At 35.0% G+C, this 26,028-nt stretch overlaps 1 protein-coding gene across 1 annotated transcript; it reads right to left on the bottom strand.

The window, feature by feature from the left end:
- Positions 1-603: 603 nt before the first annotated feature.
- LOC139853605 (uncharacterized mitochondrial protein AtMg00810-like) lies at positions 604-2,891 on the bottom strand. Its single transcript, XM_071842987.1, has 2 exons — positions 2,294-2,891; positions 604-1,046 (listed from the first exon to the last, which is right to left on the bottom strand). The coding sequence occupies exons 1-2, from the start codon at positions 2,889-2,891 to the stop codon at positions 604-606; spliced, it is 1,041 nt and encodes a 346-aa protein (XP_071699088.1).
- Positions 2,892-26,028: the final 23,137 nt, after the last annotated feature.

The following is a 26,028-nucleotide window of genomic DNA, read 5'->3' on the forward strand; positions in this document are numbered from 1 at the left end:
GAGGTCAGCCGTGGGTTTGCAGTTTTAGAAAAGCTTGAACTCGTTGGTGCAGGACACACACGGTTGATGTCATGGTCGACCGTGGTGCAGCGGTGTAGCATTTTTCCCAAGATGATTTCTTAAGTATTGGTCTTTTGCTAGAGATAGTTTAGGCTCATGAACTCATGTCGTCCTACATATGATTTAACTACTTAGTTCTTGTGTGTCATCATCAAAACAAAGTGATTAACTTTTGAATATTATGCTTTAAATCTTAACCAACATTCTCCCCCTTTTTGATGATGACAAACATATGAGTAAGTGTTAACTATGTAGGTTGACATAAGTGTTAACATCACTTAACATACACTTTCTCTCCCTTTTGTCGAAGCAAAAAGGTTAGTCCCACTTGGAACTAAACGCGCCCTAGAGTAATGCTCCCCCCTTAAATTGTACACACTTATCAATTGTTCTTGTTAATAAAATAGCTCCCCCTTGAACCAATAGTAGACATAAAAAGTAACAAACATGATAAGCATAGCAAGTGCATTACAAGCGTTAATCCTAGGATAAGTGTTGTTTCTACCCGCCCTTATAATTGTTCTTAACCAACATTAAGTTCTTTTAAGGATAAATTCCATTGGTGCTAAACGCATCCGAGATTGTCGAGCTTTCATTATCGGACGAGAGAATGATCACTTGATGAGCCTCCCAATAAGTAATAGGAATTGTTGACATGGGTTGAGGGACATGAGAAGCGTTGATGGCATTAACGAATCGGAAAAGCCGATTAAGATGATTTGAATACGGAAGTGGACGAGTTCCTAGTTCTCGAAGGTAACCCATTCTTTGAGTAGTGAGATAAGCTAGATTTATGGGTTCTTGAGTGAGAAGTGACCACATGATAACAACTTTGGTTCCGGAGATGTGAGTGGCGGTAGGTTCCCGACAATAGACATTGTTCCGAATGACATTAAGAATAAGTTGAAGATCATGGCGGATGTCGTCATTTTGAATACGAAGCCGTTGATTGAGGTTTCGTTGTACTCCCGGAGTGGTGATGAGATCTAAGATGGGTTGCAATGGAAACGTAGGATTGAGTGATCTTAGATCGGTTGAAGGAGCATAACGGTTCCGAATTGTTCAAGAGACCAAGTGTAAGGTGTATTAAAAAGTCGAAATGTCACTTGATCGGGGTTGGAAGCATCAAGATTAGCATAGAATTCCCTAATGAGAGTTGGATAAATGGTTTCATCAAGCTCAAGAAATGAGAAACAACTGTTATGGGTAAAAAGTTGAGTTAGCTCTGGAAACTCGGTATGATGAACAACACGCTCCTCATGAAGTGTTCTAGTCTCCATGTGTTGCCTATTGTTCGTGATACGTTGATTTCTCGTGTTGGTCATTTCCTAGAAAAACCGCAAATTTAGCAAACTAATCAAGTTGTTAAGTTTGAAAATCAATATGCTAAACATGTGTAGATTAGTCCTTGTCTAGACTCATTTTGAAAACTATGAATTTGAAATTAAATTGTACTATTTTTCTTTTGAAAATTTAGACAAGTTTCATCTTGAATTTTGCTCTATGTTTGTCAAAAGTAGATACTAGTCATGAGATTGACAAGTATCATAATGATTTGTTCAAACATATGTGTGTGTGCATGAGTGAGTTTAAAAATTCAAAGCATATATGAGTTAAAAAAAAAAACTTTTTACAACAATTTTACTCATATATTTAAGTAATTCATGCAAGAAATAAGTGTTCCTATGATTTTGGAAAGAATATAATCACTTTAGTAAAATTTGAAGTAAGTTTTATGTGTTTACCTTGAATAGATTTGAAAGAGTATGGACCACTTTTTGAAGAATACTTGAAGGTAGGACAAAAGTAAAACCATAAATTCAGTGGTTAGGGTTTAAGGAAGAGATGTGGTTTGGTGGAAAAGTTGTTTGGATATTAAAGGAGTTGCATAAAAGACAAAGAAATTCGTCAGACATCAGGCGGCTCTCATCACGGTCGACCGTGGTTCGACCGTGCGTGATTATGAAGAAATTTTACGGAGTATGTTCCATCATTCCCAACCCATTCCTAAGCAAGTTAAAGGTTTCCTTTTTAAGGGGCTTAGTGAATATGTCAGCTATGTTTTCAGCAGATTCTACCTTATCTATCACAATATTACAGTTTTGGACGTGGTCACGAAGGAAATGGTGCCTAATGTCTATGTGTTTAGTCCTAGAGTGTAATATTTGATTTTTTGATAGGTCTATATCACTTTTATTATCACAACATATGGGTATTTCAGATGAGAAGATACCGTAATCGAGGAAGGTTTGCTTCATCCATAGCACTTGTGCGCACGCTCTTCCCATCGCTACATATTCGGCTTTGGTGGTAGACAATGCGATGGATGTTTGCTTCTTTGAGAACCGTGACGTTAAGCAAAGCCCCACGAACGCGCATACTCCACTTGTGCTTTTTCTATCAATCATTGATCCACCATGATCGGAATCCGCAACGCACATAATATCAATCCCGGTAAACTTTGGATACCATAACCCAAGATGCATTGTTCCTTTTAAGTATCTAAAGATCCTTTTAACGGCCTCTACATGCGACGTCTTTGGATTCTCTTGAAATCTTGCACATAAGCACACGCTAAACATGATGTCGGGCCGACTTGCCGTTAAATAAAGAAGGGATCCAATCATTCCCCTATATTTAGTACTATCAAATGGTTCTCCTTCTCCTTCTAAAGTAAGTTTCACATTTGTTTCCATCAGAGTCGCCATTGGTTTCGAGTTCTCCATTCCAAATTTCTTGAGCATTTCATGAACGTATTTTTGTTGATTGATGAATGTTCCGTCTTCTAGTTGTTTGATTTGTAGTCCAAGAAAGAACTTGAGTTCACCCATCATGCTCATTTCAAACTCATCATGCATTAACTTAGAAAACTCATTGCTAAGAGACTCGTTAGTAGATCCAAATACAATATCATCAACATATATTTGAATTATGACTAAATCCTTTTCATGCCTTTTGATAAAGAGTGTATTATCAATTTTTCCCATTTCAAACCCATTATTTATTAAGAATGTTCTAAGTCTTTCATACCATGCTCTAGGGGCTTGTTTAAGTCCATAGAGAGCCTTTCTAAGTTTATAAACATGATAAGGTTTTTCGAAATCTTCAAACCCCGGAGGTTGTGATACATAAACTTCTTCATTTATTACACCATTTAAAAAAGCACTTTTGACATCCATTTGATAGAGTTTGAAATTATGAGCACATGCATATGCAAGAAGTATTCTTATTAACTCTAGCCTAGCGACGGGAGCAAATGTTTCATCGTAATCAATTCCCTCTTGTTGGCTATATCCTTATGCAACTAGTCTAGCTTTGTTTCTAACTACTTTGCCATCCTCATCTAGTTTATTTCTATAGACCCATTTTGTACCTATGATGTTGCTTTCACTCAGTAAAGGAACCAAATCCCATACATCACTTTTTTGGAATTGATTTAATTCCTCTTACATAGCTTCTATCCAACTTTCATCTAATAGGGCTTCCTTAATATTTTTGGGTTCTATTTGTGAAATAAAAGCATATTGACAATTAGGTTAAATACTTGTGACCTAGTTGTTCTAGTGTTGATGTCTCCTATGACTTGGTCTATAGGATGATCTTTTACATGTTTAATATCTATTGAGGATGCTAAGTTAACCTTACTTGGTTTCAAATGAGATCCATCCTCATTTGTGTCATTGAACTCGACTTGAGTTGGCATCATTTCTATAGCATCTTGTTCGATCACCTCATCATCATCTAAAGGTTTAGTCTTAGGTGGTGGAGGAGTTTCATCAAAGGTGACATCTAGGGATTCTTCTATGACATTTGTATATTTATTTAGAACCCTATATGCCTTACTTTCTAACGAATATCCTAAGAATACTCCTTCGTAAGCTTTAGGCTCAAAGTACTGTTGATGTAGATATGATGTGAGTTTTCAAAGTACTGTTTGCTGATTCCCGGTAATTGGTATGGCAGTTCTCGTTACAAGATGCGGATGAGTATATGATAGGGTTTCTATGAATAAATATAATGATTTATCAGAGAGATTTAAGCCAAGAAGCAACGAGGTTGCTGGTACGTCTGCTGGTAATATGGTGGAATATAAAAGGTTCCCTGCTAATAATAAAAGAGCACGTATATATATCAAGGTTATAATAAGGTTGTTTCGAATGAAAAGTCGAAGTTGACTTGCTGGAGCTGTGACAAAATTTGCTACTTTGAAAGGGATTAACAAGTTATTTTTGGGTAATAATAACACTAAGGAATTAGCACAGCTACGTGTTAAATGTTTACACCGTTGCCGAGAGTTTCTCAGGTGCATAACTATATGCATAAATCTTTCCTTCTGTAGATGAAGTGCGGTTGGTTCATCCTCTCGATTGAGGTATTTTCAAGAATTATGAAAGGTTTGAACGCAGTTTGGAATCGTCAAGATACAAATAAGGTTTGGGATGAAATCAAGTGGCAAACTTGAAGAAATGTTTAGTTTCATATGTTATAATCAATATTTTAATTCATTTTAATTGTCCAATATTATTAGTTAACAGTCGATAGTCCACAATTAACAGTCTAATAATTCATATATAGTTTAATATATAATATTCGAATTAATTAATACATATCGTGACCCGTGTACATGTCTCAGACTCGATCACAACTCAAAGTATATATATTATTGTAGAATCAACCTCAACCTTGTATAGCTAACTCCAGCATTACTGCATATAGAGTGTCTATGGTTATTCCAAATAATATATATAAATACGTCGATATGATATGTCAAAACCTTGTATACGTGTCCCGATATTTAAATGCGTAAATAACAGTATTTAAATGACGATAAATAAAGTGCGTAAAATAAATAACAGAAATTAAATGACGATAAATAAAATTGCGAGAATTAATATTGCGATAATTAAATTGCGATAAATAAAATGTAATCAGTTAGCTAGGAACAGTTAGCGTGGATTCTTAACAAAATTTCTCATAGTTAATTTGTTTGTTTCTAACAAATTTTATTTTGTCCAATGTTTTCTTCATTATTCCACTTGTTGGATTCTGATAGGTCAAAATCCAAATATGAAATTGAATGAAAATGGTTATTCTGCGGTGAACGAATACGTATATCTGTGGGTGTAAGTAGGATAGTAAATGACCGTTGAATCAGATTCGAAGAATGTACAGTGTAACTTATTAATGTAAAATCTAAATATTCCTCGGGTATTACCTACCCGTTAAAATATTTTCACCATTAACAGTTTGTACAAAAGAATTTTTTATTACAATCTTTATGAAAATATACTTGCATATATATTTTCTTCTGATTCAATCATGGATGTAATGAGTTAATATGATATTAAACTCATTTGATTTACGTTAGAACAAGAATATATAATCTCTAAAACATTAGAGATTACATATTCGCCATGTTGAACGAAGATAAATGATGCAGAACGACATGTAGAACGATGATTATTCTCAAGGTACATAATGAGATGTTGAGGCGTGTGATGTTGAAACTTGGGTTGTTGATGGTACTGTTGGTGCCGATGATGTTGCTGAAGCTGGTAAATTTTGTACCATATTTTTCCAAGGCTATAACTCGGGCGCGAAGCTCGTTGACTTCTTCCATTATTCCGGGATGATTGTCGGTCGGAACGAGCGAATGAATAAGATCTAGGATTTGAGATAGTATATAGTCGTGACGAGATACTCTGAAAATGAGGCTGAAATTGGTGTTTCGGATAGGTTCGCCGGTAAGTGCTTCAGGTTCTTCGCCAAGAGGTGAATTCGGTTGGTGAAGAGGATCGCCTTCTTCGCGTCTCCTATGATTAAGTCGGCTGCGAACCCATCAGATGAATTGGGGATGGCTGATTGGTTGATTCATTCTGGTAACGCTGATAGGTGAAACTCCATATCGGAATAGCTGTCGAAATCCGAGGAATTTGAACTGGTTGAGGGATTCATCTCGTACGATCAGATGAAGGATTTTCGATAAGAAATAGATTATAGGATGTAGATTAGTACCCTGCAATACATAATTTACATATGCATATATAATACTAAAATCCCATAAGTTACGGAGGAATCTACGGAAGCTATCAGGTAAAGGTAACAATAACAGATACGCTAAGATATGAATTTATCTATACACTGTCTATGTAATAGAGGTAGTAAGACGTGTCTAGACTTTAAGGATGATAAGCAATTAATTTTCTAAGGATGATAAGCAGATGATTTCCGACTAGAAATGATAAGCAAAACTTTTGACATGCAGACACGGTCGAAGTCCAGACTCACTAATGCATCTAAACAACTATCAGTTAGACACACTAATGCAAGACCTGGTTCGCTAAGACCACCGCTCTGATACCAACTCTAACGACCCGTCCTAATCCATCTGGACGAATACATTACAATTGATTACATCACGAGGTACTTGACCTCTATATGATACATTTTACAAACATTGCATTCGTTTTTAAAAGACAAACTTTCATTACATCGAAAGTTGACGGCATGCATATCGTTTTATAATATATTCAACTATAAATGACTTAATAATATTCTTGACAAACTCAATGACTCGAATGCAACGTCTTTTGAAATATGTCATGAATGACTCCACGTAATATCTCTAAGATGAGCAAATGCACAACGGAAGATTTCTTTCGTACCTGAGAATAAACATGCTTTCAAGTGTCAACCAAAAAGGTTGGTGAGTTCATTAGTTTATCATAAATAATCATTTCATAATTTTAATAGACCACAAGATTTCATATTTCCATTTCTCATAAATATACGTCCCATGCATAGAGACAAAAATATCATTCATATGGATTGAACACCTGGTAACCGACATTAACAAGATGCATATAAGAATATCCCCTATGATTTCGGGAAATCCTTCGGACATGATAAAAACGAATTCGAAGTACTAAAGCATCCGGTACTTTGGATGGGGTTCGTTAGGCCCAATAGATCTATCTTTAGGATTCGGGTCAATTAGGGGTGCACTAATTCTCAAAATTAGTGTTGTTCCCTAATTCTTAGGTTACCAAGTAAAAGGGGCATATTCGGCTTCGATCATTCAACCATATAATGTAGTTTCGATTACTTGTGTCTATTTCGTAAAACATTTATATAAAAATTTCGCATGTATTCTCAGCCCAAAAATATAAAGGGTAAAAAGGCAAATGAAACTCACTCTACAATATTTTGTAGTAAAAATATTCATACGTCGATACTGAACAATGCAGGGTTGAGTTCGGATTCACGAACCTATATCATTTGTGTATTTATTAATATATATATTTGTAATCGAATAATTATATATATAATTCTATTAGTTATATCATTTTATATTAATAATATATATATTTGTTTCATATATTCATTTTGTATAGAAAAATATAAATTTCATTATGTTATATGTATTGAATATATTTTTTATATATAATTTGTTTGTTAATGATAATGCTAAAAACGAACATATATTTCATAGCATTATCCCTCAAGAAAGACAAGATTTTAGTTGCAACTGTTTTATTTACAAGTGATATTCGTTTAAATAATAAAAGGTGAAGACAAAAGACAGATTCGACGAATTGAAGACGCAAACGACCAAAACGCTCAAAAGTACAAAGTACAATCAAAGAGGTTCCAATTATTGATAAGAAACGTCTCAAAATTACAAGAGTACAAGACGCGAAACGCAAAGTACAAGATATTAAATTATACGCAAGGACGTTCGAAAATCCGGAACCGGGACCAAAGTCAACTCTCAACGCTCAACGCAACGGACTAAAAATTACAAGTCAACTATGCACATGAATATAATATAATATATAATTAATTCTTAAAATTAATATATATATTATATTATATTATAAAAACCGTCGGCAGAAGAAAACAACAACATGTGAGCCTCCCCAGCTGGCCATGCGATCGCATGACCTGGAGGAGCAAAACTCATGCGATCGCATGAGCCCCTTTTCCAGCCCACATTGCCTATAAAACTCGCGTTTTTGGTGAACATCAAACACATATTTTTCTCCTCATTCATCATACGATATATATATATATATATATATATATATATATTATATTTTAATTTTAATTTTAATTTTAATTTTAATTTCTAATAATAAGGGTATGTTAGCGAATGTTGTAAGGGTGTAAGTCGAAATTCTGTCCGTGTAACGCTACGCTATTTTTAATCATTGTAAGTTATGTTCAACCTTTTTACATTAATGACTCGTAGCTAAGTTATTATTATGCTTATTTAATACCGAAGTAATCATGATGTTGGGCTAAAAATATTAAAATTGGGTAATTGGGCTTTGTACCATAATTGGGGTTTGGACAAAAGAACGACACTTGTGGAAATTAGACTATGGGATATTAATGGGCTTTATATTTGTTTAACTAAATGATAGTTTGTTAATTTTAATGTAAAGATTTACAATTGGACGTCCCTATAAATAACCATATACACTCGATCGGACACGATGGGCGGGATATTTATATGTACAAATAATCGTTCATTTAACCGGACACGGGAATGGATTAATAGTCTATGGAATTATTAAAACAGGGGTGAAATTATGTACAAGGACACTTGGCATAATTGATAACAAAGTATTAAAACCTTGGGTTACACGCAGTCGATATCCTGGTGTAATTATTAAACAAAGTATTAAGACCTTGTTACAGTTTAAGTCCCCAATTAGTTGGAATATTTGACTTCGGATATAAGGATAATTTGACGAGGACACTCGCACTTTATATTTATGACTAATGGACTGTTATGGACAAAAACCAGACGGACATATTAAATAATCCAGGACAAAGGACAATTAACCCATGGGAATAAACTAAAATCAACACGTCAAACATCATGATTATGGAAGTTTAAATAAGAATAATTCCTTTATTTTCATATTTAATTGCACTTCTAATTATTGCACTTTTATTTATTGTCATTGTATTTAATTGCGCTTTTAATTTTCGTACTCTTTAATTATCGTAATTTTATTTTATCGCACTTTCATTATCGTTATTTACTTTACGCTTTAAATTAAGTCTTTTATTTATTTAATATTTTACATTAGGTTTTAACTGCGACTAAAGTTTTAAAAATCGACAAACCGGTCATTAAACGGTAAAAACCCCCTTTTTATAATAATAATATTACTTATATATATATTTGTATTTTTATAAATTAAAACTAATATAGCGTTAAGCTTGTTTAAGTGTATCCCTGTGGAACGAACCGGACTTACTAAAAACTACACTACTGTACGATTAGGTACACTGCCTATAAGTGTTGTAGCAAGGTTTAGGTATATCCATTCTATAAATAAATAAATAAATATCTTGTGTAAAATTGTATCATATTTAATAGTATTTCCTAGTAAAATATAAGCTATTTCATATACGCCTCGCATAACATCAAGTATTTTTGGCGCCGCTGCCGAGGAAATAGCTAAAACGCCGGAAGCACAACGCTATTAAAAAAAAGATTTTTATTAATTTTTAGTTTACTTTTGTAAAAAAAAAAACGCTTTTGTAAAAATACTTTTTAAAATATAATATATTCAAAAATATAAAAAGAAAAAAAATTTATATATTTTTAATAGTTTGTTAAAAATATATATGTAAGTGTTATAAAGTTTCTTTATTTTTATAAAAATATAAATTTTATTTAAATATTTTGTAATTATATAAATCAGAAATTAAAATAGAAAAAAAATAAATATAAAAACACTCGGCCCGTACTGTAGCAGCCCACTCACTGGCCCGAAACCCTAGCCCATGCGATCGCATGGCTGGGTAACTTAGAACTCATGCGATCGCATGAGTGTGTCTGACATGCCAACAGTCAACCCTAATCAGCATTAATTACGGTGTATTATTTATTATTATTATTTAAACCCTAATTAGGTTTTTAATTATTTATTATTTAGTTTAGTTTTTAGATTTAATTTATATATTTAGTTTAATTAGTTTAAATAAATTATAAAATTAATAGTTTTATAAAATAAATAATATAAAAATAATATTTTTATAAAAAATTGTACTTTTTACAACTTTAAGTATATTTTTATATTTTGTCTCTTTTTAATTATTTTAGCGTAATTTTTGTATTTTTCGCTCGTATTTAGTTTTAAGACATAGTTTTTGCCATAGTTATTTTACTTCTAGATTTTTAAGATTTGTCTTAAAATCCCTTAAGTGCTTTTTCTTTAGACTAAGATTTAGGTGCTTTAGAATTTTGCGACGCCGTTTTTAGTTTTTAGTTCCTTTTTAAGTTATTGCCATTTGGGATATAGTTTTTCTATTAAGCTTTAATATTTTTAGATGCAACTTTTAATTCTTAGTTTTTAGTTCCTTTTTAAGTTTCGACGCGCTACTTTCTTATTTTTATTTTTCAACGCCTATTATTTTTCGCCTTTTTATTTTTCGACGTTTTTCGACGCGCTCTTTTTCTTTCTTATTTCTCGCTATTCTAGTTTTAGGACTTAGATTTTATTTTCTACTTTTTCTCTAAATTTCTTTAATTTACGAAAATTTATTTATTAGGCGGTTAAATTGATAGACATCAAAATTTTCTGGTTCGTAGTAATAGTTGGATTTGTACGTGGACCGGGTTATTGGAGCCAAACAGTACTCAATTATATTGAGACCAAACGAATCCTGCCCCTCTGCTGCATCTTTTGGCTATTCGAAACGTGGGCAAAATAAGAAAAGTCTATTAATTGGATAACTTATATAATTTTTCTTTCTTTTTAAAAACTAATAGGATATTCAGTGAATGCACCGAGCAAAACGTTCACCTCCTTTTGTACGTTCACCACCTGTAACTCGATCAAGACATCTAGCAAATATTGTCGCCGTTGATTTTTCTTTAGAATCGTCATCCAGTCGACCAAGTACTCCAATTCAAATTTCTGATAATTCATTTTTTGAACCCGACCTCACAATTGAGAATCCGGAGAATATTCAGGGACAATTCGTAGATCCTGAACCACTAATCTTTCCTCCGGAACCACCAATCATTCAAACAGAGATTGTTGAGGAACCAACCATTAAATTAGAATCCTCTAGTGATTCAGATTCAACAAATTCAATCATGGAAAATCAGGAACCTTTAAGTATGGAAGACCGAATGAGAGCTAAACGCACTGGCCAAGGTCACGCAATTACTCAACCAGACATTAATGCGCCAGATTATGAAATTAAAGGACGAATTCTACACATGGTAACTAATCAATGCCAATTTAGTGGTGCGCCGAAGGAAGATCCAAATGAACATCTTCGTACCTTTAATAGGATCTGCACTCTATTTAAAATAAGAGAAGTTGAGGATGAACAGATGTATCTCATGTTATTTCCCTGGACTTTAAAGGGAGAAGCCAAAGATTGGTTAGAATCGTTACCTGAAGGGGCGATTGATACATGGGACGTTTTAGTTGAAAAATTTCTTAAAAAATTCTTTCCGGCATCTAAAGCCGTAAGACTTCAAGGAGAAATTGTTACGTTCACACAGAAGCCAAATGAAACTCTATATGAGGCATGGACCAGATTTGGAAAGTTATTGAGAGGATGTCCGCAACATGGTTTAGACACCTGTCAAATAGTACAAATATTCTACCAAGGATGGGACATCACTAGAAGGAAAGACATAGACATAGCAGCTGGTGGTTCCATTATGAAGAAAACAGAAACTGATGCTTATAAAATTATTGATAACACTAATTCCCACTCACATGAGTGGCACCAAGAAAAAGATATCGTTAGATCATCCAAAGCAGCTAGAGCCGATTCTTGCCATGACTTAGATTTTATTTTCGCAAAGATAGATGCTGTCGAGAGACGAATGGAAAAGATGACTAAGGATATACACTCAATACGAATTAGTTGTGAGCAGTGTGGAGGACCACATTTGACAAAAGATTGTCTCAGTATTGAATTAACAATGGAACAAAGAGAGAATGTTTCATACATAAACCAAAGGCCTGGAAATAATTATCTGAATAATTATCAACCGCCAAGACCAATTTACAATCAAAACCAGAATTATAATCGAAATGTTCCATACAACAACCAACAAGGTCCTAGCAATCAACAAGTATCCAATAATACTTACAATCAGCAAAGACCTAATTTTCAAAACAAACCACCACAAACCGATGATAAAAAGCCAAATTTAGAAGATATGATGACGAAGCTAGTTGAATCTCAAACGCAGTTTTTCACATCTCAGAAACAAACCAATGAACAAAATGCTCAAGCATTTAGAAATCAACAAGCTTCTATTCAAAATTTGGAACAAGAAGTAAGTAACCTAGTAAGGTTAATAGGTGAAAGAAAACCGGGAAGTCTACCTAGTGATACAAATGCTAACCCCCGAAATGAAACAACTAAAGCTATTACCACAAGAAGTGGTATTACACTTAAACCACCTGAAATACCTGTAATTTATGATGAAGCTACTCCTACTCAACAAGAACCACAACCTGAACAAGATAAGGAAAAAGAACCGGTAGTTGAAAAGGTTAATGAAGATAACACAGTTAAAGCTAAACCTAATGTTAAACCATACCAACCACCACTTCCTTACCCGAGTAAAATGAGAAAAGAGAGACTTGAAGCCGAGCAATCTAAATTCTTGGATATGTTTAAACAGATAAATGTAAATCTTCCTTTCATTGATGTGATTTCAGGAATGCCTAGATATGCTAAATTTCTGAAAGATCTAATCACAAATAGAAAGAAAATGGAAGAACTCTCGGCTGTTACTATGAATGCTAATTGTTCTGCAGTGCTGTTGAATAAGATACCAGAAAAATTATCAGATCCAGGAAGTTTCACAATTCCATATTTTCTGGGTAGTCTTAGTTCAATAGAAGCATTGGCAGGCTTAGGTGCTAGTATAAATCTAATGCCGTATTCACTATACGCTAAACTAGACCTTGGAGAATTGAAACCAACAAGACTAAGCATACAACTAGCCGATAGATCAGTAAAATATCCTAGAGGGATAATGGAGAACATGCTAGTTAAAGTTGGTACTTTAGTATTTCCAGTAGATATTGATGTTCTGGACATGGAAGAAGATTCTCAAGTTCCTCTCATATTAGGAAGACCATTCTTAAACACGGCTAAAGCAATAATAGACGTGTTTGGTAAGAAACTGACCCTAAGTATAGTGGACGAGAGTGTTACCTTTTCAGTTGATAGAGCCATGCAACAACCGCAATCTGCAGATGATACATGTTATTATATTCAAACTATAGAATCACATGCAGAATTATTAGAAGAATTTCCAGAATTACAAGGAACAGGAGAATGTTCTTTAGGAGAAGGAACTGAACCAATTGATGAAACTGAAATGTTAGCTACACTTATGGCTAATGGATATGAACCAACAACAGAAGAAATTCAAATGCTAAAAGAAGAAGACAAATATCGATATAAATCATCGATAGAAGAACCACTGACATTAGAGTTAAAGCCACTTCCAAACCATTTGGAATACGCTTATTTACATGGTGAATCTGAATTACCTGTAATAATATCGTCTTCTCTTACTGAAAATGAAAAATCTTAACTCATTTCTGTGTTAAAAGCTCATAAACCAGCTATTGCATGGAAAATTCATGATATTAAAGGAATAAGTCCTTCGTATTGCACACATAAAATCCTTATGGAAGAAGGTCATAAAACGTATGTGCAACGCCAACGAAGACTAAATCCTAATATGCATGATGTTGCTAAGAAAGAAATTATTAAACTGCTTGATGCAGGTTTAATTTATCCAATTTCTGATAGTCCATGGGTAAGCCCAGTTCAATGCGTGCCTAAGAAAGGTGGCATGACTGTCATCACAAATGAGAAAAATGAGTTTATTCCTACTAGGACTGTAACAGGATGGCGTGTTTGTATAGATTATAGAAAATTAAATGACGCCACAAGAAAAGATCACTTTCCCTTACCTTTCATTGATCAAATGTTGGAAAGATTAGCCGAAAACAGTTACTATTGTTTTCTTGATGGTTTTTCCGGATATTTTCAAATTCCAATAGCACCCGAGGATCAAGAGAAACCACATTCACGTGCCCTTATGGTACTTTTGCTTACAAACGCATGCCATTTGGACTTTGCAACGCCCCTGCAACCTTTCAAAGGTGCATGATGGCAATTTTTCACGACATGATAGAAGAATGCATGGAAGTTTTCATGGATGACTTTTCAGTCTTCGGTGATACTTTTGAATCATGTTTAGTTAATCTTGAACGAATGCTTATTAGATGTGAACAATCAAATCTAGTTCTTAATTGGGAGAAATGCCATTTCATGGTTAAAGAAGGCATCGTTCTTGGACATAAAATTTCAAAGGAAGGAATTGAAGTGGATAGAGATAAAGTAGATGTAATTGCTAAACTTCCACATCCCACCAATGTTAGAGGAGTTAGGAGTTTTCTAGGGCATGCCAGTTTTTACCGACATTTCATAAAAGATTTTTCTAAAATTGCCACTCCTATGAATAAACTCCTAGAAAAGGATGCTCCATTCATCTTTTCAGATGAATGCATCAATTCTTTTAATATACTCAAAGAGAAACTCACGAATGTGCCGATCATGATTACTCCAAATTGGAATTTACCGTTTGAACTAATGTGCGATGCAAGTGATTTTGCAATGGGAGCCGTTTTAGGACAAAGGATTGAAAAACGATTTCAACCTATATATTATGCTAGTAAGACGTTACAAGGAACACAAACAAATTACACAACTACTGAAAAAGAACTCCTTGCTATTGTCTTTGCTTTTGACAAATTTTGTTCATATCTCGTTCTAGCTAAAACGGTGGTCTATACCGACCATTCTGCTTTTAGATACCTATTTTCGAAACAAGATGCCAAACCAAGATTAATCCGTTGGATCTTACTCTTACAAGAGTTCGATATTGAAATCCGAGACAAAAAGGGAGCAGAAAATCTTGCCGCTGATCATCTTTCTCGTCTTGAAAATCCTGAATTAGAAGTTCTAAATGAATCGGCCATACAAGACAACTTTCCTGATGAATATCTATTGAAGATAGATTATAATGAAATTTCATGGTTTGCAGACTATGCAAACTATTTAGTATGTGGATTCCTTAAAAAAGGATTGTCGTACCAAAAACGAAAGAAATTCTTTAGTGATATAAAACACTATTTTTGGGAAGATCCACATTTGTTTAAAAGTTGTCCCGATGGAATAATACGCCGATGTGTATTCGGAGATGAAGCTAGTAAAATTTTAAACCATTGTCACACAGGACCAACAGGAGGGCATTATGGGCCTCAACTAACAGCAAGAAAAGTTTACGATGCTGGATTCTATTGGCCTACAATTTTCAAAGACGCACACCTTCTTTGCAAATCCTGTGATGCTTGTCAAAGGGCTGGAAAAATAAGTCAACGTGATGAAATGCCACAAAATGTCATTCAAGTATGTGAAGTATTTGACATTTGGGGTTTTGACTTTATGGGTCCATTTTCAAAATCTCATAATAATCTCTACATTCTCGTAGCCATTGATTATGTATCTAAATGGGCGGAAGCACAAGCTCTCCTAACTAACGATGCACTAGTTGTAGTCAACTTTTTAAAACGTCTTTTTGCTAGGTTTGGAACACCGAAAGCTTTAATAAGTGATCGGGGTACTCATTTTTGTAACAATCAACTTGAGAAAGTTCTCAAAAGATATGGAGTAACTCATAAAATCTCCACCGCATATCATCCACAAACAAGTGGACAAGTTGAAAATACCAACCAAGCTTTAAAACGCATTCTGGAGAAAACCGTAGGATCAAATCCGAAGGAATGGTCCATAAAATTGGAGGATGCACTCTGGGCTTTTAGAACAGCCTACAAAACTCCAATTGGAACCACACCTTTCAGACTCGTCTACAAAAAAGCATGTCATCTTCCAGTAGAAATTGAACACAAAGCATTTTGGCTTTGAAGAATGTAATCTTGATTTACATGAAGCTGGACGTCTACGGTTAAGTCAATTAAACGAATTAGAAGAATTAAGACATGAAGCATACGATAATTCGTTAATCTATAAAGAAAGAACGAAGAAATGGCATGATTTGGAATTAGGCGCGGTTGTTTTTGCATTAAAGACTTGGAGGCACTACTTATATGGGGTCAAAAGTATTATATATACCGACCACAAAAGTCTTCAACACATATTTAATCAGAAACAACTGAATATGAGGCAGCGTAGGTGGATTGAATTGTTGAATGATTACGACTTTGAGATTCGTTACCACCCGGGGAAGGCAAATGTGGTAGCCGATGCCTTGAGCAGGAAGGACAGAGAACCCATTCGAGTAAAATCTATGAATATAATGATTCATAATAACCTTACTACTCAAATAAAGGAGGCGCAACAAGGAGTTTTAAAAGAAGGAAATTTAAAGGATGAAATACCCAAAGGATCGGAGCAGCATCTTAATATTCGGAAAGACGGAATCCGGTATAGGGCTGAAAGGATTTGGGTACCAAAATTTGGAGATATGAGAGAAATGGTACTTAGAGAAGCTCATAAAACCAGATACTCAATACATCCTGGAACGGGGAAGATGTACAAGGATCTCAAGAAACATTTTTGGTGGCCGGGTATGAAAGCCGATGTTGCTAAATACGTAGGAGAATGTTTGACGTGTTCTAAGGTCAAAGCTGAGCATCAGAAACCATCAGGTCTACTTCAACAACCCAAAATCCCAGAATGGAAATGGGAAAACATTACCATGGATTTCATCACTAAATTGCTAAGGACTGCAAGTGGTTTTGATACTATTTGGGTAATAGTTGATCGTCTCACCAAATCAGCACACTTCCTGCCAATAAGAGAAGATGACAAGATGGAGAAGTTAGCACGACTGTATTTGAAGGAAGTCGTCTCCAGACATGGAATACCAATCTCTATTATCTCTGATAGGGATGGCAGATTTATTTCAAGATTCTGGCAGACATTACAGCAAGCATTAGGAACTCGTCTAGACATGAGTACTGCCTATTGTCATAACCCGTCCTTAACCATAAGAACGAGTTAGATAACGTATGATTTCATTGCGAGGTATTGACCTCTATATGCGACATTTTTAAAAGAATAACTGCATTTATTTTACATTACAAACCATAACTCTTATGTTAATACAAGCTTTAGACAATATAAAGATGATTATCGTTTAGCGATAATCTTAGACTTACAAACTTTACATGTGATGATAACAATACGATTTCTAGCATATTTTACATTACAATTCCTCGGATATGCAGTTTTATTTTTAACACAAATATGCATACTCAAGATCTTGCTTAAATTCAACATGTTGCAGCGGAAGCTTTTAGTTATCACCTGAGAATAGACATGTTTAAAACGTCAACATAAAGTTGGTGAGATATAGGTTTAATGCCGGCAGCGGTATAAATATAGACCACAAGATTTCATATGTAAACATTTTAATAAAAATATTCTAAGTGGTTGAGCACTTGGTAACCATACTTAACATTTAATCACGTCGCATATTTCCTTTATTATGAAATCTTACTACACCGTACCAAGTGTAGTCACGAAACGAAGTACTGTGCAACCGTTGAATACTGGTCGTCCAGTCCGGTTGGGGTTGACAGGCCCGATAGATCTATCAACAGGATTCGCGTTTACAATACCGCTGTAAATAATAGTTACCAAGCTACAGGGAAGTATGCCAGTGGTACAACTCAACGTAGAATATATTTTTCAGTTACTTGTGTCCATAACGTAAAACATAAATACATGTATTCTCATCCCGAAATACTTAGAGTTTAAAAGTGGGACTATATACTCACTTTTGCCTTGAAGATATATATATTTTGACTTGGTCTCCGGTTGATATCACGAACCTATCCATATATAGTTTATCAATATATTTCCATTTTAAACAATCGTCACATATATATACTTATTATACTTTTAATAGTTTTAATAATTTCTTAGTCCGTAGTTAGCAGTCCGATGTTAGTAATTCAATTTTAATGGTTCATATTTAGGTGTTTAATAAATAAAACCCCCATCGAAATAAATAAAACCCCATCGTATTTGTATTGGTCGGGATTAATCTTGACCCACGGTACCGGTGTTGTCAAATGACGTGTTGCGTACATAAAGTACCGGTGTTGTCAAATGACGTGTTGCGTACAATCATGGGATCTTATGATTAATCTTCTCGTATTGTTTACGGGTGGTCCTGAAATATATAAAATTAAATTATGAGTACATATATATAAAATATCATGTTATTTTAGAAAGATGTGATTCATTTAATTTTTCTCCAATTATTTTCGTGACTAAACTAGTTTTGGATATCCGATCTTGTTTTGGTCATAGTTTCTTCGTTACAACTCCGTTTTCATTGGTTCAACTTGCCACTTCCTTGGATCGAGTCCCTCTTTAAGAATATGAACTGTAAATACCTTAGTTTGTATTCGAAATCACAGGTCATAGGTCAAACTTTGGTGAAACTTATGAAGTTAATCATTTTCCATCATATAAACAATATTAAATGATTATTTTTCTAAAAATACTTATACTTTGAGTTAAATCATGAAATTTTTATGTGTTATCGTATTCATAGTAAATATCATTTTTCCAGAAAATAAACCTCCAATTCAAGGTTCAAAATAGTTTTTAATTATCCAACCCAAAACCGCCCCCGGTTGCACTCCGACGTCGTAAAAACAGTTTTTAAGGTGTTCTTTGAAAAATCAAGTTATACCTTGTTAAATTAGCATATATTTATGATATATTACATGTCTTGAAGTATTTTAAAAGTTAAGTTAGAAGGATCTATTTAGTTTGCAAACAAGTTTGAAAACATTCAAACTATGTTCTTGTTGTTAAAATTTTATACCATAAAATAAGATAGCTATATATATATGAATCGAATAAGGTTATGAACAAAGTTACTACCTCAAGTTACTTGGACAAGATTTCTATAAAAGAGGAGTAAAAACCTAGAACCAAAAGAGTGGTGGAGTTGGATCAAAAGGTTGGAAGTAAACTTGTGTTCTTGGAAGGATTCTTGAAGTGTTTTTGTAAGGGTTTTCTTATGGTGATTAAGTGATGTTTTTATGGCTAGATCTTCATGGTAACTTGCTGAATTGCTTAAGGTGTCTAAGGGTTATGAAAGAGTGCGTGTTTAACTAAGAAATGAGGTTAGAAATTGAACTAGAAATGGTGATCCTTATAGCCTTAAAAAAACGTGTATCATGGAGAACATGATAAGATTTTTAGTTTGTTATTTTATGTAATTAGTCAACAAGCTTCCAAATTCTAATTACCTTATACCTAGGGTAGTAACAAGGGCTGGTTAGGTGGTGATTTAATGTGTATATACCAATAGTAAATACGTATAGAAGCTAGGTATGATACGGGTACATATACCGTAGATATACGTATAGAAATCTTGTGAAAAATGGAATGAGAATTCCAATATAGCTATCTTTTGTGAATACACTTATATTGTTTTATGTATTTAAGTCCTTAAAAAGTGATTAAATACACTACTTATACGATATATGTATAAACATTATAGGTCATAAGTATTTATGTCAAATAACGTTACGTATGGTTATCGTTTTGAAAACTTAAGTTAGTAGTTTCAAAATATACTTATAACTTATTGTTATTAATACAAAATGAGGTATTAAAACATCCTTAGATCATGTTAAATATGTATATATACATATATATACACAAACGTATAATTATCATATATTATATAGTTCGTGATATCATCGGTCAAACTAGACGGTCAAACGTTGTGTAAAACTCTTTTCGAAAACATAAATCTCAACAATTTGGATTGCTTATCATGTTGGTAAGGTTTAATTTATGTAAATATTAATCTTATAAGTATAGAACGATCGAAAAAGTGCGGGTCATTACAGTACCTACCCGTTAAATAAATTTTGTCCCGAAATTTTAAAATTGTACCTATTTTGCGTCATCGGGAAACAAGTGTGGATATTTTCGTTTCATCTGGTCCTCCCGTTCCCACATAAACTCGGGACCTCTTCGAGCATTCCAACGAACCTTAACGATCGGTATGTTGCTCTGCTTGAGCTGTTTAACTTCACGGTCCATGATTTCGACTGGTTCTTCTACGAATTGTAATTTCTCGTCAACTTGGATTTCTTCAAGAGGAATGGTGAGGTCTTCCTTTGCAAGACACTTCTTAAGGTTTGAGACATGAAAGGTATTATGTACTCCGGCGAGTTGTTGCGGTAATTCGAGTCGATAAGCTACCGGTTCAATGCGTTCAATGATCTTGAACGGGCCTACATATCTTGGGTTCAGTTTACCCCTTTTTCCGAAGCGTATTACACCTTTCCATGGTGACACCTTTAACATAACCATGTCCCCGATCTGAAACTCTAATGGTTTCCTTCGGACATCGGCGTAGCTCTTTTGGCGGCTACGGGCTGTTTTTAATCTCTCATTGATTTGTACTATCTTCTCAGTCATTTCGTGTATGATCTCGGGACCAGTTAATTGTCGATCTCCTACTTCATTCCAACAGATAGGAGATCTACACTTCCTTCCATACAGTGCTTCGAATGGTGCAGCTTTAATGCTCGCATGATAACTATTATTATATGAGAATTCTGCTAACGGTAAATACTTATCCCATCCGTTTCCAAAATCGATCACACATGCCCTGAGCATGTCTTCAAGAGTCTGAATTGTTCTTTCACTCTGCCCGTCAGTTTGCGGATGATATGCGGTGCTCATATCCAAACGAGTTCCTAGTGCCTCCTGTAGTGATTGCCAGAACTTTGAGGTAAATCTACTATCACGATCAGATATAATGGAAATAGGTATTCCATGCCTTGAAACTATTTCCTTTATATATAATCGTAATAATTTCTCCATTCTATCCGTTTCCTTTATAGGCAAGAAATGTGCAGATTTGGTGAGACGATCAACAATTACCCAAATGGTATCGTATCCCCAGGCAGTCTTTGGTAACTTCGTGATGAAATCCATGGTAATACCATCCCATTTCCATTCTGGGATTTCTGGTTGTTGAAGTAGCCCTGACGGCTTTTGGTGTTCTGCTTTGACTTTGGAACAAGTTAAACACTCCCCAACATATGTTGCAACGTCTGTCTTTAAATTAGGCCACCAATAATGTGTCTTAAGATCTTGGTACATCTTTCCAACTCCAGGATGTATCGAGTATCTTGTCTTATGTGCCTCATTCAATATCAACTTCCTTAATCCACCCAATTTCGGTACCCAAATACGGTTTGCAAAATATCGAATTCCGTCTTCCCGTATAACGAGTTGCTTCTCATACTTCTTCATTATTTCATTTCTTATGTTTTCTTTAGTAAGTGCTTCTCGTTGAACTTCTTTGATTTGTGAGTTGAGATTCATGCGAATTTTTATGTTCATCGCTCGTACTCGAATTGGTTCTCGTTCCTTTCTGCTTAGTGCGTCAGCCACCACATTCGCTTTCCCGGGATGATAACGAATTTCACAATCATAGTGGTTTATTAACTCGACCCACCTACGTTGCCTCATGTTCAGCTATTTCTGATCAAAAATATGTTGAAGACTTTTATGATCAGTAAACACAGTGCATTTAACCCCATACAAGTAGTGTCTCCATATCTTCAATGTAAACACGACTGCTCCCAGTTCTAGATCATGAGTAGTATAATTCCGCTCGTGAATCTTCAATTGTCGGGATGCGTATGCAATAACTTTCTTCCGTTGCATAAGAACGCAACCAAAACCTTGTCGCGAAGCGTCACAATATATTTCAAAATCATCGTTCCCTTCTGGTAATGATAAAATAGGCGTCGTAGTTAACTTCTTCTTTAGTAATTGAAATGCACTCTCCTGCTCAGAGGTCCATTCATATTTCTTCCCTTTTTGCGTTAACGCTGTCAACGGCTTAGCTATTCGGGAAAAATCTTGAATAAACCTTCTATAATAACCGGCTAAACCCAAAAATTGGCGTATCTGCGTTGGTGTCTTAGGAGTCTCCCATTTTTCAATGGCTTCAATTTTTGCTGGATCAACCTGAATTCCTTTGCTACTAACAACGTGGCCAAGAAATTGCACTTCTTTCAACCAGAAAGCACATTTAGAAAATTTAGCATATAGCTGTTCTTTTCTGAACAACTCTAATATTAACCTTAAATGCTGCTCATGCTCTTGCTCACTCTTGGAATAGATAAGAATGTCATCAATGAAAACGATAACAAACTTATCTAAATACGGACTACAAACTCGATTCATAAGGTCCATGAATACAGCTGGCGCATTTGTCAACCCAAACGGCATGACCAAAAATTCGTAATGACCATAACGTGTCCGAAAAGCAGTTTTCGGTATATCTTCTTCTTTGACGCGTAATTGATGATAGCCCGATCTTAGGTCAATTTTCGAGTACACACATGATCCTTGGAGTTGATCAAATAAGTCGTCAATTCTCGGTAGTAGATACCGATTCTTGATAGTTAACTTATTTAATTCACGATAATCTATACACATCCTAAAATATCCATCTTTCTTTTTAACAAATAGAATCGGAGCTCCCCACGGTGAAGTACTTGGTCGTATGAATCCACGATCCAGTAATTCTTTTAACTGACTCTGAAGTTCTTTTAACTCGGACGGTGCAAGTCTATATGGAGCACGGGCAACTGGTGCAGCTCTTGGTACTAAATCTATTTGAAATTCTACAGATCTAAATGGAGGTAATCCCGGCAACTCTTCCGGAAAAACTTCAGGAGAATCTCTTGCCACAGGCACGTCGTTGATGCACTTCTCTTTTTCTTTCTTTTCGACTTTATTAACATGTGCTAGAATAGCATAACATCCCTTTTCTAAACACTTCTCGGCTTTCAAACAGCTAATGAGTTTTAGCTTTGAGTTACCCTTCTCTCCATAAATCATCACCGGCATTTTATCCTTACAAGGAATGCGAATTGCCTTCTTGGCACACACAACTTCAGCTCCTACTTTGGACATCCAGTCCATGCCGACTATTACATCAAAACTTCCTAATTCTACGGGTATTAAGTCAATTTTAAATGTTTCTCCGGCTAAATTTATTTTACAATCACGACAAATTTTATCGGCTTTAATTAGTTTACCATTAGCTAACTCAATCATGTACTTAGCATCTAGAGGTAATGATGAACAATTCAATTTAGCTTAAAAGCCTCTACTCACGTAACTTCTATCGGCACCAGTATCAAATATAATAGATGCGGATAAGTTATTAATGGTAAACGTACCCGTAACAAGCTCCGGGTCTTCACACGCCTCTCTAGCATTAATAACAAATGCTCTTCCACGTGCAGATCCATTATTCTTCTCTGGATTCGGACACTGACTCTTACAGTGACCTTGTTTTCCACACCCATAACAAGTAATGGTAGCCAAAGCAGTTCTATTTGCATTGGTGGCAGGAGTCTTGGTACCATTTGTATTTGTAACGAGAGCCCTACAATCTTCAGCAAGATGACCCTTTCGATTACATTTGTTGCATACCACATTACAGTAACCAGAGTGATGTTTGTGGCATCGGTTGCATAAAGGATTTTGTCCTTTATAACCAAAGCTTAAACCACTACCCGCACCTCGCGTGATTTCTTGTTTCTTAAAAGATTGTTGTTGGTTACCCCGATCATAATTTCCATTCCACTTTCTTTTGTTACCTGATACCTTCACATCAGTATTGGATGCTTTCTTATCCATGATGACCTGATCCATTAGCTCGTTTTCCATGGTTATAGCTTCATGAATTGTCTTAGGTTTCGATGCTGTAACGTTTGCCTTGACCTTTTTGGGCAAACCATCTTTGTACATTTCAATCTTCCGTTCTTCGATTGGAACCAATTCAGGACATAGCAAAACTAATTCCATGAATCGCTGATTGTAGTTGGTGATTTCAGTACCAACAACCTTCAGACTTCGTAATTCATCTTCCAACTTCCTAACCTCGTTCCTTGGACAATACTCGTTGATTAACATTGTTTTGAATGCTTCCCATGGAGTATCATAAGCTACATCTCCTCCTACAGCCTTCACATAATTTTTCCACCACGTGAGTGCACTATCTTGTAAAGTGCACGATGCATACTTGGTCATGTCCTTTTCAACACAACCACTAATTTTAAACACAGTCTCCATCTTTTCTATCCATCGGGTTAAACCGATCGGTCCTTCTGTTCCACTGAATGATGAGGGCTTGCAAGCTTGAAAAGTCTTGTAGGTGCATCCTACACGAGGATTTGGGTTAACTGCAGCAGCTCTTGCAGCTTCGACCCATAACATTCTGTCGTTCACTCGCTGGTTGATGAATTCCTCTACTTCTTGTTCCGTCATTCGATTCAATCGCGCCATATTCTTCTATAAGAATGAAAAGAAAATAATTATTCACATGGAATATTATAGATGTAGTGTATATTTACAGTACATTATAGCTTGTTAATAATATGAACCAGGTATTATTATAAAAGCCTTTTCTTCTTATTAGCATTTTATAATTATATCTAGGGTAGTACCTACCCGTTAATGTTCATACTTAATAGCTTAGTACAGAACCAATTACTACCATCTAAATAATACTTAACCATGGAAAATTATTGCATTTCATACTTCACTATTTTACATATGCTTATCTTACATCGAACATTAAGCAAACCACACTAATAATATTATACAAAACATTATATGATCCCATGGTTTAATACGGCAGCGCATCGTTTGGTCTATTTTCTAGGACGTTTAGGTTCAAGGAATGGCCTAACGCTTATCCTAGCTGTCTGCCTATATTTTGGCTGTGGGGCTGAAGAACTAGATGCCGGGATAGAACGAATAGGAATAGCGGGAATAGGGGTGGTAGTGTCTAGTGGAGTTGGTGCCACATCATCCTCTTCGAGATTTGAATTTTCTAATTCATTAGCCTTTCGTTTCTTTCCTAGTTCGAACTTGTCTTTCGTAATTTCCTGTATTTCTTCCTCGGGTTCACTTTCCTCCTCGGGTTCACTTTCCTCCTCGGGTTCACTTTCCGGGTTCCCTATAGTTGGTTCATCCGGAATTTGTGAGTTTTCCCCAAAGATATCATTTTCGTCATCGGATAGGTTAATGACTGGAACACCATCTGAAGATTCTGGTTCGGAGTCGCTGAATGTGATAACAAGTTTTGAGCCCGACATCTATCACACAACAACTAACCCATTAGTACTACATAATATTTACATATAAATTTTAACCAACAATGATAAGCAATGGTTTTTAAATCAGACCCGGTCAAAGTCCAGACTTACTAATGTATCCTAACGACTTATCAGTTAGACACACTAATGCAAACCTGGTTCGCTAAGACCACCGCTCTGATACCACATGTCATAACCCGTCCTTAACCATAAGAACGAGTTAGATAACGTATGATTTCATTGCGAGGTATTGACCTCTATATGCGACATTTTTAAAAGAACAACTGCATTTATTTTACATTACAAACCATAACTCTTATGTTAATACAAGCTTTAGACAATATAAAGATGATTATCGTTTAGCGATAATCTTAGACTTACAAACTTTACATGTGATGATAACAATACGATTTCTAGCATATTTTACATTACAATTCCTCGGATATGCAGTTTTATTTTTGACACAAATATGCATAATCAAGATCTTGCTTAAATTCAACATGTTGCAGCGGAAGCTTTTAGTTATCACCTGAGAATAGACATGTTTAAAACGTCAACATAAAGTTGGTGAGATATAGGTTTAATGCCGGCAGCGGTATAAATATAGAACACAAGATTTCATATGTAAACATTTTAATAAAAATATTCTAAGTGGTTGAGCACTTGGTAACCATACTTAACATTTAATCACGTC

Source organism: Rutidosis leptorrhynchoides, chromosome 1, assembly GCF_046630445.1.
Source record: "Rutidosis leptorrhynchoides isolate AG116_Rl617_1_P2 chromosome 1, CSIRO_AGI_Rlap_v1, whole genome shotgun sequence".
Taxonomy (NCBI): Eukaryota; Viridiplantae; Streptophyta; class Magnoliopsida; order Asterales; family Asteraceae; genus Rutidosis; species Rutidosis leptorrhynchoides.

Excerpts from the sequence above, each read along its gene's own strand:
- LOC139853605 (XM_071842987.1), bottom strand. The coding sequence starts at position 2,891 with ATGGGTGAACTCAAGTTCTTTCTTGGACTACAAATCAAACAACTAGAA. Across the intron at positions 1,047-2,293 it reads GCAAACCTTCCTCGATTACG|ATCTCATCACCACTCCGGGA; the intron begins GTATCTTCTCAT and ends AACCCATCTTAG.